Source organism: Chamaea fasciata, unplaced genomic scaffold (genome assembly GCF_029207755.1).
Source record: "Chamaea fasciata isolate MVZ Bird 193981 ecotype frontalis unplaced genomic scaffold, bChaFas1.0.hap1 SCAF_19, whole genome shotgun sequence".
NCBI lineage: Eukaryota > Metazoa > Chordata > Aves > Passeriformes > Sylviidae > Chamaea > Chamaea fasciata.
Window position 1 is genome coordinate 7,217,185 of NW_027094104.1, and position 14,517 is coordinate 7,231,701.

Consider the following 14,517-nt stretch of genomic DNA (forward strand, 5'->3'; position numbering starts at 1 on the left):
AATATAAAAGCCCAGTAATAAAACAGTGACACAGAAATGGTGGTGAGGCAGATCTCAGATGCTGAGCATGGCTTTGTCATGTCAGGAAAAGAGCTGCTGTGGGGTTTTGTGCCTTTTCTCAGCCTCTACAGCTGAGAAGAAGGAATTACAGCTTCCTCATGCATGAGGCATTTTTAAGTGAACAGCAATAGTTGAGATTGCAAAGTAAAACTAAAGTCGTGCTTTGGAACAACTGCTATATTTAAATGTCAGCTTCTTTCTTTGAAAGCTATAAGATACCACATTCCTCTCCAGGGAAAGTGAGTAGGAGCTTGTCTATGCCGGGAAAATGTTTGGAATAGCAACTGCCTACCAGTTTCCCATGCAAACAATGAATCTTAATCCATACTTCAAGCCTGGATAAAACTAAATTATCTGAAGGCACTCTCTGCAGAGGACAGCACCCTGTTCACAACACTCCAACACCCACACACAAACTGCTGCTTGCTTTGCAGCAGTAACCCCATACAGATGAACACTAACATTCACCCAAGATGCAAAGGAAAGAGCTTTTAAAGAAAAGAAAAGGCAGGGTTGTTTTTTTTTTAAAGAAAATATTAACTGAGAAACACCACTTTTTCACAAGTTGTACATGTTCAAAATTTAGATACCACAGATACCTAACCAGACAAAATGGCCCCAGCCTGTCTCTGGTTTCTAAGAGCTTCAACATCAGGGCAAAATGTGCACCAGGTTTGTGTCTGCTGCTGGTCCACTAGAGGACAACCTAACAATGATGAACATCCTTGGTTTACACAAAAATGGCCCGTACTGAAAATGCTGCTGTCAAATCTGGTTGACAGCCCATACCGGGATTGCTGCTCTGTGTGTGCTGGGCCTCCCTTTCACCGGTACAGGTTGATTCCTACAGACTTATGAAGCACCGAAAAATGTCTCGTGCAGTTGATGCCAGCCTTTGGAACTACAGAAAGAAAGAGACAGAAGCAAGGGAGATTTCCAGACAGACATGTCGTTTTTATAAAGCAAACCAAATCCCCTGCACTGTGCTCTGCCACAGAGGAAACCTTGCCTGTTGCTGCTGGATTTCTCACAGGCTTCTGACACATTATCATGGGTGGGTTTTTTTTTTTTTTGTTCAGTGCAGGAAGTGCTCCGAGGTACAGAACGATCTGTTTGCCTTGGTAACATGTGATTTATCAAACCTTAATGGAGGAATCCATCTCATGTATAAACAATGGCCAGGAGCACAACACAATCAGCTCAAAGCCACAAAAAGCCACAGGCTACTGCTCTGGCAAGGCAAAGAAAAAGAGTAAAACAGCTTCTCAAAACCCAAGGGAGTCCTTGCCTAGTATTTTTAAGGCAAATAGAAGACAAATAAAATCTGAGCTAGCAACAGAGCTCATTTCTGGAGCCAGGAAGCAAATGAGCTGTGGCAAGAAGCAGAACAGCAGAGAACAGCAGAGAATTAATTACAAATGAAGTGTCTCAGGTTAGAATTGAAGTTAGAGGCGTCAGAGGGTCAAAGGAACAGTTTTTTTCAGTGGGTAATTCGCTTCCTTAACGTCCTTCAGCCCCACTGGGCTGCGCCTATGACTCGGGGATGAAAAGTGCATGTGTCTGTAAAGAGAAAAATACACACTGAAGGCTGATCAGAGCGCTACTTTAAAGGCAAAAATCTGATACTCCTCCTGACGCCGGCCACCGCAGGCTGGCTGTGAGCGGGAGGGCGCAGATCCCCGCCATCCCCTGGGGGTGTGATGTGAAGGGGCACTGCCCAGCCCGCGCTCCGCACCCGCGTTCCCTCCCACCGGCGGCGGCGAGGGACGCTCGCCCCCGGCGTGTCTGCCCGAGTCAGCTGCTGCTTGATGTCAGAACCTGCTCCGGGCTCGGCGGGGCGGCAGCGGAACCGAGCGCAGCCGAGCCTCAGCCGCCGCTCGCCGGCTGTGGGAGGGCTCCTTCCTCCCGCATCCCGCCGGGAAAGCGCGGGGGCCCAGCCCATCCCACCGCGGAGCCGCACGGGGAACTTGCCCAACTTTCTCCGTCCCGGGTCCCGGCACTCGCTGCCATGGCCCCCGGCAACTCTTCCCGCAACTTCTCGGCGCCGGAGGCTCGGAACGGCTCAGGTGAGCGGGGCTGCGCGGGCCGGGGCTCAGCGGGATGGGGGCGATGGGGGAGCCGGGACCCCCCGCACCCCGCCCGGGCCGTGCCGCCTTCAGCACCCGCGGCCGGACAGCGCCGGGCGGGCGGAGGGACGGGCCGTGGCCCCCGGGGGGGCGGGACCCCTCCCGGGCACCGCGCCGCGCTCGAACACAGCCCGACCCCGCCGCTGGCCACGGCCGCTCGGAGCCAGCCGCTACCTGTTGGCTGCCAGGCGGCAAACTCCGGCAGCCCGCAGGTCCTGGCTGCTGGGAAGGGAGGAACCGGCCCGGCTAGACAGGGAGGGAAGCGCAGAGAGGATGAGATAGCGCTGGAGAGGGATACAGAGATCCTCACCAGTCTCCCGTTTTCTCCATAGGACCCTGTTTTCGAACCAATAGTTTAGGATCAGGCAAGACAGTTCTCAGTGGTTCAAGTTGGTGAAACTCTTCTACAGAGGGTGATTTATATGTGGTCTTTGACTCTCTCTGCACCAGCACAGTCCTTTAGAAACCAAAAGTGTGCCTTAGGTACTTCTGAAATGCAGTGAAGATGAAGTCTCCTACGTGTCAGGGTATGGCTTAGAACGACAACCACCTTAGAGAAAAGAAAAAATTAGCCCAGTCCTCATTCAGTTCACATAGTGCAGCCCCTTTGGGACTTTAAAAAAACCTATCAAGCCAGCCACAGACCTACAAACAAGGACAAATCAATGCCTGAAGTGGTTGCTTAAATATAAAATATATTCACTTGGATATGCACAAAAGCAGCACTGAAAATTCAGATTCAACGATGTCTCAAGATGAAAGAGACTTTAGAAAACACAGAACTTTAGAGTATTTGATAGATGTGCTCTTCTGACTCCAGCCTATAAAACACACATGAACTAGAGCTTCAAATTAGTGCAGCTGAGAATTCTTGCAAGTCCTGCTTGTACACACGCCATCAGCAGGACAGATGCTACAGCACTGCACAGACCACCTCTCACACAAAGCCTTTGGGCGTCCACACGTCCTGCTTTGAGGCTGGCTGAGCTCATTCCAAATGTTACGGAATCACCATGAGCACTGTATTGATTATACAGCAGGAAAGGGACATTTTGTCCCAATTTCCACCTAACCACGTGGCATTTATATTTCACTCAAACAATTCTTTCCCACCACACTCATAAAGTTTGTGGTTAAGGGAAAGGAGATCAGAACTCGTAACAGCTACATGCAGAACAGCAGAACCAGAAACATCATCTTCCAGTTTCTAGTCCTCCATCTTCCAGCATTAACGAGGCTTGAGATATCTTTGGATGCTCAAGAGTGTCGGATTTCAAATGCTGATGGCTGTAGGTTATCTACTTAAAATCACATAACAGGGGACATTTCCTTGCATTAATGGGTCACCAGGAGGAACAGGGACCACTTAACCCCCCACAAATGGTCTGGACAAAGCTTTTTTGTCTTATCAGCCAAGCCTGGCTTCCACCTTCAGGCCCCTGCTAGTTCTCCTGTTCCTCATTGGCTGCTTTCCAACACCTGCAGAGAGGCTTCCCAATAAAATGGTGCAGGAACTGCTTTATTGGGTTCTGGCATTGGCCTTGGACTTGTTCATGCCTAAGCTGGCTGCTTCCTAATGCCAGAAGGACTGAGCCAGTGGCAGCTTATCATGGCCCACTTCTAAGAGCATTGAAATATGGCACAGACATTTCCAGCCACAGACCAGTGTTGTAGCCCCAGTCATCTTGCCAATTCTGTCAAACTTCTCTGTCACACTGAAGCAAATGTGGAGAAGTTTGTACTCAAGAATTCCAGAGGTCAAAGTCAGCAAATACCACTTCAGCAAACAGACACTGCTTTTGGCAAAGCCTACACCTGTAAGTATCTGTTATTTCACTTAATCTCATTTTCAAGATTTCCCTAGGTTCTGTTGGAGGAGGCTTCCCCACTTCTGCTGCTACGGAGATGGAACAGTTCAGTGGCTGAAAGCATTTCCAATTAACAGCACATTGAATCATCTGCAATTCAATGAAAGGCAGCCTAGGCTGAGGGGCTGTCACGCACAGTCCTTGCAACAGCCACATAAATAACTCACTCAAAACCATTTCCTAGAAAAAAACCCTGCAAGGTCCCATAGGAGAGGAGTAATGAGATGAAATGAAATTTGCCTCAACTAAGAAGGGCTATTTTAGACTTCAATACACGGGAACCCTGCAGAACAGAGAGCACCACCATCACTGCCTTTGACATCACCTCCTGTGCCCAAGAGCTTGTGGCTTCAAAATGGGATTTTATACCCAGGGGAGGGAGAAGGCCAATGTGAATTTGATTATGTTTGGGGGTCCCACCCCAAAGAGGAACAGTCAAGCACTGGCATGGATAAGTGAAGTGTTACCAGGCAAGAATTTTGCCTTGGAAATCCACCCACACCCAGAACTCAAAGACAGCAGCTTTAAGCTGTTTTTCTCCTAGGACAATCCCTGTTGAAGGGTCCCTCTGAAACATACTCCCAATCCTTGTCTGGCCACATATTTGGATTTCTTTGTAGGAAAAATCTAGAGAAAGGGAGAGAGGCAGGGAAGGAAGACGGAAAGGAGAACGTTCTCTGGCCTAACCTTGATAAGAGAACAGGGGCACAGCCAGGGTACAGTCCCAGATCTCACCATACAGATAAGCATGAGCTGTCTGCCTCCATGGTCAATGTACTCTGTGTCTTATACCAGACAATAGAGAAACTACTCAACAGATGAACTGAAGCTTTCTGACAGCAGCTTGAGCATTGACTTCATCCAGATTTTGGCACCTGCAGAAAGGTTTTACTTCTCCAGTGTGTGAAGCGCAAGCTGCCTCATACACTCCCCTCAAAAACAGCTAAAAACACTTCACTCCACGGAATAAAAGTTACTCTCAACTCTGTCAGGTGCTGGTGAATGCAGAGGCACGCCAGCCAGAGGTTAGTCCCTCAAAAAAGGGCTGAAGAGCTGCAGAGCAGGACAGAAGAACATTGGGGGAGCTGAGGAAAGATACCTACATATAGCCAGGTTTGGGTGGCACGCTGCACGCACTGAGAGGAAGAAAAGAAGTGCCAAATCCCCAGCTAAGCCTCTCCAGGTGCTGGAAAGTGTATCAAAAATCATTCCCATCTATGTCCTTGATGGGGATGGGTCCATCTGCAGGACAGGGCAAGCACACCGAGTTGTAAAGAGGTTGTCTCTGGGTTGCACTCACTGCTTTGGTTTCTTTTGGCAGTAGCAGAGAAGTCAGCACCACACACCAACGTCATCATGCCCAGTCTCTTCAGCATCATCTGCTTCCTGGGCATCATGGGGAACCTCATTGTGATCTACACTATCGTCAAGAAGAAGAAGCTGAGATGCAAACAGACTGTGCCCGATATTTTCATCTTCAACCTCTCCATCGTGGACCTCCTCTTCCTCTTGGGCATGCCCTTCCTCATCCACCAGCTCTTAGGCAATGGCTCGTGGTACTTTGGAGCTCCCCTGTGCACCATCATCACTGCCCTGGACACAAACAGCCAGATCACCAGCACCAACATCCTCACAGTGATGACACTGGACCGTTACCTGGCCACCGTCTACCCCCTCAAGTCCACCTACGTTCGGACGCCGTGTGTCGCGGCTCTCGTCATCTGCCTGGTGTGGCTCCTGTCCTTCCTGACCATCATTCCCGTGTGGATGTACGCAGGCCTCATGCCCCTGGAGGACGGCACTGTGCGCTGTGCTCTCCTGCTCCCCAACCCAGAGACCGACATCTACTGGTTCACCCTCTATCAGTTCATGCTGGCCTTTGCGGTGCCCTTGGTCATCATCTGCGTGGTCTATTTCAAGATCCTGCAGCACATGGCCACCACCGTGGTCCCGCTGCCCCAGAGGAGTCTCCAGGTGCGTACGAAGAAGGTCACCCGAATGGCAGTCGCCATCTGTTCCGCCTTCTTTATTTGCTGGGCTCCCTTCTACATCCTCCAGCTTGTTCACCTGGGCATCGACACCCCATCCACGGCCTTCTTTTACGCCTACAACTTTGCCATTAGCCTGGGCTACGCCAACAGCTGCCTCAACCCCTTCCTCTACATCGCCCTCAGCGAGACCTTCAAGCGCCAGTTCTTGGTGGCCATTCGCCCGGCCAAAGAGCCCTGTCGCAACAGCAGCTCTGCCAACAACAACAGCATGACAGAGGCCAGTGTGTGCCTGAAGCTGGCGCCAGAATCCACCCAGCAGACTCAGTTTCTGGAGGACTTTTCCCCACGCTCGCTGCCGGTGACTGTGGCTGTTCACTAGGGCGCTCTGAAGGGAGGGCAGCAGAAAGCCTCTGGATCTGTGAATTGATGGAGGAGCAGCAGCTTCAGGCAGGTCTTGGAGATGCCTATGGACTACAGACTTGCACCTCCAAAATGCAGGTGCCTCTCCTTTCCATTACTCTGCTCCTGCACTGCTTCCAGCCTATGAGATGCTGTGTGCTGCTGCTTTTCATCCTGCACAGGAGGACTCTGCCACCACTGGGCCCCCAAAGAGGATGAACAGAAAAGAGAGAAAGGACAGAGGATTTCCAGGGGGAACGTTCACCCTACAAGAGTAAAACCTCTATCAACACTGCCCAACAATTCCTCACCTCTTGGCCCGACCAGGATTCCTAAGCAGCTTGTCAACACAGAGTTTCTTCATTCAAACCTTGAACCTTTGAACCACAATGTCATATATAGATATTTTTAATAAGTAATCTGCAGACTTTGCTGGCTGTGCTGATATCCTAGAAGCACACAGCAGAGAGATCTGGGGGACAGAAGTCTCACACAACCCTGTTGCTTGGCCTTTCAGTCCCGCTCCATCTGCCTCCAGTGGGCTGTATTGTTTGGCAACCAAAACATTTCCAAGAACTGGCTCATTTTGATGCTAATCCTAAATATTTCAAGCAAAATCAGACACGTAATAATCACACTGCTTCAAGGGACTGCAAAGAATTCTCAAAAGTACTGCTGCTAACACCAGCTTTGTGGCTTTTCATGCCAATGAGCAGATTTTCACAGTGCTAGTTCTTCATGCTGCTCTTGTGCCTCACAGTCTGCACGGCCATTGGGGAACCCCTGGCAGAGAGTTTTAAGCTGGACTAAAAATCACATTGTGCTGAGATCTGTGGAGCAAGAAACTGTGAAAAAGCAGCTCAGGGGAAGCAGAGTTGCTTATGCAGCTTCCTCAAAAATAACAAATGCTTTACACAAAGTTAAAAGTGGGTAAATTAAATGTCTGTGTGTTGCATGTGCGGCTTTAACAGTCGGAGGTTAGGAAGTAACTCTGCTCATTATAAAGTAGAGAAAAGACAGCAGAGATCAGCTCAAAGCAGGGATTACACCGGCAGCCTGTGCCGGGCTCCACAGGGACCACGCAGGCATTGTTCAACACTTTGTCAGACACGGAGGGACTGGTTACTGTAGATGGATTTAATTTAAAGAATTAAAAACATCAAACAGTCCAAAGGAATTTGTTATACCACACTTATGGTTTCACGCCACCAGCCACCCACGATATGCCCAGGACTTAATTTCACCCTTACTCAGCTCCAAAGCAAAACTGTCACCTGCACAGGATGTCCTAAGCCACACACACACTCACAGGTGCACCTAATGCACACACACCACACTTGTAAGCACTTTTAGGTACAGCCAACACTTCAGCCTACACCCTGTAGAGAAGCGCACGGCCATTCGCTCACCTCCGGCGATCAAAGCAGTCAGGTGTGCAACACCAGCACCTTTGACACCATCAGATGCAGCACGTTGCTTTCTGAGTCATTGAACAAACCTCAGAACAGGGTCCCTCTGAATTTTCTTCCAGGCTCTGTCAAAACCAGCACATTCAGACTGTGACTGAGAATATCTTGTGGATTTTTCACCTGTGTTTCCCCGGCCAACAAAGCCGGACACCTGCGCAACTTTCAGGCTTTATGGCTCGAAAGTCTTTGGTCCGTTTTAACTGCCAGGAATTTCCACCTGCTGTTTTTCATGGAGCTGCTTTGCTCTTTGGTCAGTGCTCTCCCAGAAGGGCTCGGATGGAGCGAAGGTCGAGGAGGATGTGTGCTGTGCCAGCCAGACTTGCCCTCAGGACAAGGGAAGCTATTGTGTTACCTTTCTCCCATGAGGCAGGGAAGGGAAGAACTGGCACACTTTTCTGGGAAAGGAGGTGGTAATGACTGGGTGGGTGTTTCTTCCTGTAGTGCCAGCCATAAGGAAAGTATGAGAAATGAAAACAGACTGAGTTATCAGGGCTTTCTCGGAGAGCAGTACATTGAAGATATTATCTTGCTTACACAGTAAAGGTGTTTATGGTTGAACGAGTCTGTTCCCATCTGAAGTGAGTCGATCTGACTGGTGTGGCAAAACATGTGCTAAAAACCACAGGGGCAAGTGGGCTAACCAAGAAGGGAGGCCACCCCAGCACCAACTGGTGCAGCACTCAGAAGGGGTTTGTTTTGTGGGGCTGACATTTCCCAGATCTCATCACGCTGAAGTCAACACACCAGTCCAACACTAACCACAACATGGGCACCTTCCCAGGCTGAAGTCCTGTAGATCTCATCTGTGCGAGGTGGAAAGCCATACTGGAGAGACTGGTCCCAACACCATGGACAAGGCTTCCATTTATCCATGTGCCCCTTCCCACCACCCTGTAAAGTCTCATGGTTTCCATTCCCTCAAGTTTCTCCTGCCTGTCCTGAAGGGGTTTCCTAGTCCAAATGCTTAAATACTGGCTGTGGGGTCCTTCCCTTTCCATGTACATCCATGAAAGTGTGCCAAACACTCCTTGGGAAGACAAGGATGTGGACACCTGTGCATGTATTGAGTGGCTGGGAAGAGAGGCACAGACAGGAAGCAAACTAGCAAAGAACACAGCTAGCATTTAACTTTTGTCAGCTTCCCAAATTCACCCCAAAGCACCGGGCAAGATGAACAAAAGCCTATTCTTAGGAGCAAACCTATTGATCAAATGCCTTCAGAGGTGTCACCCTACCTAGACAATAAGGCAAGACCTTCCAGGAGCTAAACAATCTCTGTGCTCACACCTTGGTGTGACCTCCTCCAAATCTCCTATCCCTTTTCCTACATTTTCAGAGCTGGCTTTATTCAGAGAGTCCATTGACATTCTAGTTTGTGTTCAGCTTTACCTCTTTGTCTCTCTGCTCTTTGTATTTATTATGTGATCTCCTGTCTCAGTGCCTTGGTTACCAAGGGCAGAGCCTGAATAAAGGGAATTGCAAAGCAGGGAAGGGCACAGATACTTGTGCAGGGATGGAGAGCCCGGAGTGCTGTGGGGGCTGCCTGAGAGGCATCATGAGAAGGGCACAGAGGTAAGGCAGCTCATTTCCCAGCAGTCCTGTGTCCCATACACGGCCCCATTTTCTATCTTGAGAGCAATCGAAAGGAAATCCAGCTGAAAAAAACAGGGGGGAAAACTCCCCCAAAACCAAAGGGTGATAGAAAAACTATTCAATCTGTTTTTTCAGAACAACAGCCTACTACGCTCGAGGAGACAAATTTCCTCTGCTCATTTTGCCAGCACTTATCCCATGTGTTTGTGAGCGGCCTTGTCAGACAGCAGGGCGACAGATGGGTTCACTCTCCAGCCCCTCCTCTTCCCCTCATTGTCCTCAGAGGTGCAAGTGAAGCCACATGTCACAGCTCTGCTCTTGATAAACTCCCACAAAAGGGCAGATGGTCCAGTTACTTTTACTCACTCCTACTTTCCCTGCTAGTGACAAAGCCATCCTTGGCTGGTCGTGGCAGGATTCAGTCCCCAGCTCACCCTTCTCAGTTACCTCTATTCCACTCTCCACCTCCCTGTGTCCCCACAGGCAGCAAAAAAATCCCTTCCTTCCCCCAGTCACAGCTCTGCCAAGCTATCCCTGGAGCTGAGGTCCCTGGAGCCCAGCTGGTGACATCCTTCCCTGGACACCCTTCTCCACCTGAAGTCTCTGCACAGCTAAACCTGCCCAGGAGAAAACTTCAGCCGTGATGGAGCACACGGATGGAGGCTGCAGGGTGGGGAGGAGGGAAAGGTGGGGTGACTCACTGGCCCCTGGGACACAGCCAGAACCTGACTAATCCTGTTTCCTCAGACTTCCTGGGCTGCTAATTGAACACATTTCATTCAGCAGACTCACCGGTGGGAGAGGAGCCACGTGGAGGGTACGGATACATTCCCAGCCCACTGGCTTCTCCTAAATCCTCCTGCAGATGCAGAGACCACACAGCAATGCCCTTCCCTCCTCACCTCCTGCTAGCAAAGCAGCACAGCCAAACCCCCACAGCCTTTCCGCTGGCTCCAACCCCGCTGTGGGACTGGGGAAGGGCAGCAAAAAGGAAACACAACCACAGGAGAGAAGTAAAAGTGAAATGTCTCCTCTACAGCCCCCATCTCCCAGTGAAGGGCTCCTCCAGCACACGAGAGCCCTCCAGCCTCCAGAATTTACATTTACAGAGCAGCATTTGAGCAGGGAACTCACTGCACCACTGGAAGGAAAAATTTTGCTAAGAGATGTAGATCACAATTGCAGAAGGGCATGAGAAAGGAGACCAGCTCTGAGTGCCTTTGTCCCTATCCACATCCCCTTTGGGAAACAGCTCCTATGATTGTATAGGACCCAATAATGGTTCCTCTCACATCTTTCTACCAGTAGGGCTGCCTTGGCTATGGAAAACACCACTCCTGCTGTCCCAGACTGGCTCAGGGAGAGCAGCAGCACTGGTTCCTCCCAAAGGGTAGAGCTGGGCTTCAACAACTGCAAAGTCACCCTTTGAGAAGCGGCTTCAGCGTGAGACGTGGCAGTGCACAGAGAGGTGCTTCCAGAGGCACTGAGGCCAAGCGTATCAGAAGAGCTATCAGGGTGTCACCTCAGTACCTCTCACAATCTCTAAACACTGCTGGAGTCAGGTCCAGCCTCTGCAGGAAGCCCTCTGTCCTCTGCTCCTCCAAAGCCTCACCCTGCCCACAACAGCAGCTGAACAGCACAAGCACCACTGAAGGCTCAAGGCCTCGTCCTGCAGGTCCACACAGGGTCAGTCCTTTGGAGATGAGAGCCAGGTTCTGCCCATCGTACCAGGGATGAGTTGATACCACAGCAGTGAGGGGGTTTTTAGCACACCAGGAAGCAGATCCTACCTCACATACCAACTGCATCATCGTCCAGCACTGCATTGCAATAAGATCTGCAGGGTCTGGACCCACAAAAATGCATTTGGGGCAATGATTTTTCCAAGCTTCAGTTAAACCAGAACTGGAGCATGTCCCTGTTTAAGCTTTAAACCTTATTTCTTCCACTTAAAACTGAGTTGGCAGATGAATCAGCCCTTCCCTCCAACCTGTGCTCTTGTGTCCCCTGCAGGTTTCCACTCACAGAGTAGGCAGCCTGAGAGTCAGTGACATCATTTTAATTATTCTGGTGTTTAGTTACTATTCAGTTGCCTTTGCTAAGTCTGGAGGAGCTCTTACAATTATCTTCCTACATATGATGCTGTAAGCACAGCAGCTTGGAAACACTGGTCTGCTGCTCCCTGCTCCACCAGACACTTCAGGGGAGAGAGCAGAGCTCTCCTTAGGCAGCCACAGCAAGGAGGACTCCTGCCCCATCCAGGAGCACGACATCTCACACCCACATCCCACTCCAGGCTCCAATCCTCTACCCCCTTCTCCCATGGGGCTTGAACACAGAAAGCCGAATGCTGACATTTTCATGCACATTTTGGCACAGAGCACTCAACAGGGATAAGCAGAGGGATGGAAACAGTGGGTGAAGTTATCAGTGATGAGAGTTACTAAAAGTTCTTATTGACTTACTCCCTTAGGAACTTCGCTCTTGGAGGTGCACCTTCTCCAGCAGCCAGGTCCCTCCCACCACAAAATTGAAAGAGCTTGTGAAAGGAGCAGACTGTTCACATCAGGGCTCCCTGTCCTCCTTCCTCTCTGCTCATGAATTAAGACTTAAATCTCAACTTGCACAAAACATTTTGGGGACTTAACTCCCTCCCACTTTTGTTTTTCATAAAGGTCACCTCATTACAACCACCAAGATTCCAGCTAGCATTTCAGCTTAGGCCTTCAGGTGCTCTGGACTTGTACATTTGTCATGTTATCAACACAGAAACTATTTGAGAAGAAAAAGAAAAGAGTAAAATGTCACCTCTCAGAGTGAGAACAAGTCCTTTGCTTTCATTCAGATCCAGATATTTTTCCTCAGCCAACTGCTGCCACTGAAGAAAGCACATGAACATTTGCTCCCAGGCTGTGCCAGTCACAGCCCCCAGTCAGTACCAGGGGCTCAGGTCTAAGAACAAACACTGGCAGCTCAATAAGAAGGGGCTCATTTGCTGTAATTAATATTCAGCCTTTCTGCAGCATGGGAAACATCGATTGTTCCATGAGAAATAAATCATGTGTCTTTCTTGGGAGGATTTTAATGAAACCTCCCCCCTTTTTTCCTGACACTCTCAGGCTCAGGGTAAAAGGAAAAAAAAAAAAAAAAAGAAAAACAGCATTCCAGCCTCTCCCCATCAACCCTGAATCGTGTAGTGGCCCAATCGGGCTAATTAAGATGTCTCCTGTGTTCTGAGGGAGGCTTTACCCAGTAAATCCAGCCCCACTGTTCATTATATTGCCACAGCACAGCTAATTACTCCTGGCTTTAGTGGGAAGAGGAGCAGACCAGCTTTGTGTGCAGTTGGGAAAAGGGCTGTGCTGAGTACAGTCGGGTTCTGCCTTTCCCTTTGGTCCTGCCAGCTCACCTAGTGCTCTGAAGGCTACAGGATGGAAAAAGAGGCTGAGCTGGGTAGTTATCCTTCAGAAGAACATCATGAAGACCTAAACACTCTGGAGTTTGTTATTTTATTTTATTTTATTTTATCTTATTTTATTTTATTTTATTTTATTTTATTTTATTTTATTTTATCTCCAAACTCACCCTCACACCTACAATAACAGCTAACCAGGGAACCTGCCTTGAACACGCTCTGGGACCAAACCACTCCTCCCCAAGGGGTGTGGGGACCTGTTCCAAAATGGGATGGCACCCTGCACATGTGCATCCAGGAGGCAATGGCAGCAGTGCTCAGTCCACGGTGGCACAAGGAAATGGGACAGGGGCATGGGCAGCCTCAGACCCCTTTGACCCCTTGGCCCCAGGGGGAAATCCAGAGCCTCCTCTCACTCAGCACTGCTTCCTCGGAAATTTATGACATGGGAATAGAGAAAAGCCAAGCAAAACAAGGTCTGAGTCATGCCAAAAGCTTCTTCTGGCTGCCTAAGAATGGAGTTTGACATCTCAGGGCTCTGATTTCACCACCAAAATGAGCTGTTAAGAAGGAAAGCTGACATGTTGCTGTCCTCTAGTTCCTGAGTCTAAAAATTTCAGATGTTTTACAAGTATTTATGACCCAAACCTCAGATGAGGGCTGCAGACAGGAGAATAATGAGGGTCATTTGATCCTTGGAAAGTGTAGGCTCTTGTCTCAGATAAAATCTCCAGTATTGCTGAGAAAGGCAACTGCTTATCTTGACTCTCCTTTAGTAGAGGAAAGGAAACCAAGAGAGGACAGTGGGTGGCTCAAGAAAAGACAAAGCCACCAGTGACAGACCAAAGCTGCCGAGGAGATGCAGCGCCAAGGACCAGGCAGAGCAGTTAAGCCTTGACGTGTTAAAGACAGCACACAACCTCCATTCCTCTAATCCCCCCAAACCACCTCATGGTCCTAATTCTTTTAAATATGCTTTTTTCAAACGCTGCAAAGATCTCAGATACATCCCATGGGCTGGGGGAGATGGCCCAGCAGTGAGTGTTGCTTCATTCAGATGAGTTCAAGACAGGGTGACACACTGCTGATGTACAGAACTGCTCCCAGAAAAGAGATTCCAGCAGCCAGTGAGGAGCTGGGACACCTAGATCTGCCAGCTGTGTTTTCCCTTCTTTAAAGAGGAATGGGATAACTTCTGAGGATATCAAGTTTAAGCAAATTCCACAGTTCCTTTAGTCTGCTCCTTCCTCACCCCTTGACGATGAGCTAGGAAAGGGCAGTGTTACTCAGACTGGGTTTGATTTGTAAATCCTACACAGGAGGAATCTGGGATAGCACTGACAGTGGTGAGGAGACAAGAGCTGGGACCTGGCTATGTCATCTGGGAAAAGCTGGACAGTTTTCACCAAATCACAGGGAGTGAGATGTCTTTAAACAAGATCCATGAGCAAGGGTGATGTTACGGACAGAGGGAAGGAAAACAGATGAAGGGAAGGTCTAAGCACTTGGCAAAGAGACCAGTCAGCACTGTTTGTGCCACTTGAGGAGTGGAAATAGTCAAGAGAAGTGAGCAGCACCCCTGGGAGGATTGTTCTA

At 49.4% G+C, this 14,517-nt stretch overlaps 1 protein-coding gene across 1 annotated transcript; it reads left to right on the plus strand.

Annotated features, from left to right (window-relative positions):
* Positions 1 to 2,068: 2,068 nt before the first annotated feature.
* On the plus strand, positions 2,069 to 6,424 carry LOC136299307 (melanin-concentrating hormone receptor 1-like). Its single transcript, XM_066200783.1, has 2 exons — positions 2,069 to 2,126; positions 5,376 to 6,424. The coding sequence occupies exons 1-2, from the start codon at positions 2,069 to 2,071 to the stop codon at positions 6,422 to 6,424; spliced, it is 1,107 nt and encodes a 368-aa protein (XP_066056880.1).
* The last annotated feature ends 8,093 nt before the right edge of the window (positions 6,425 to 14,517 follow it).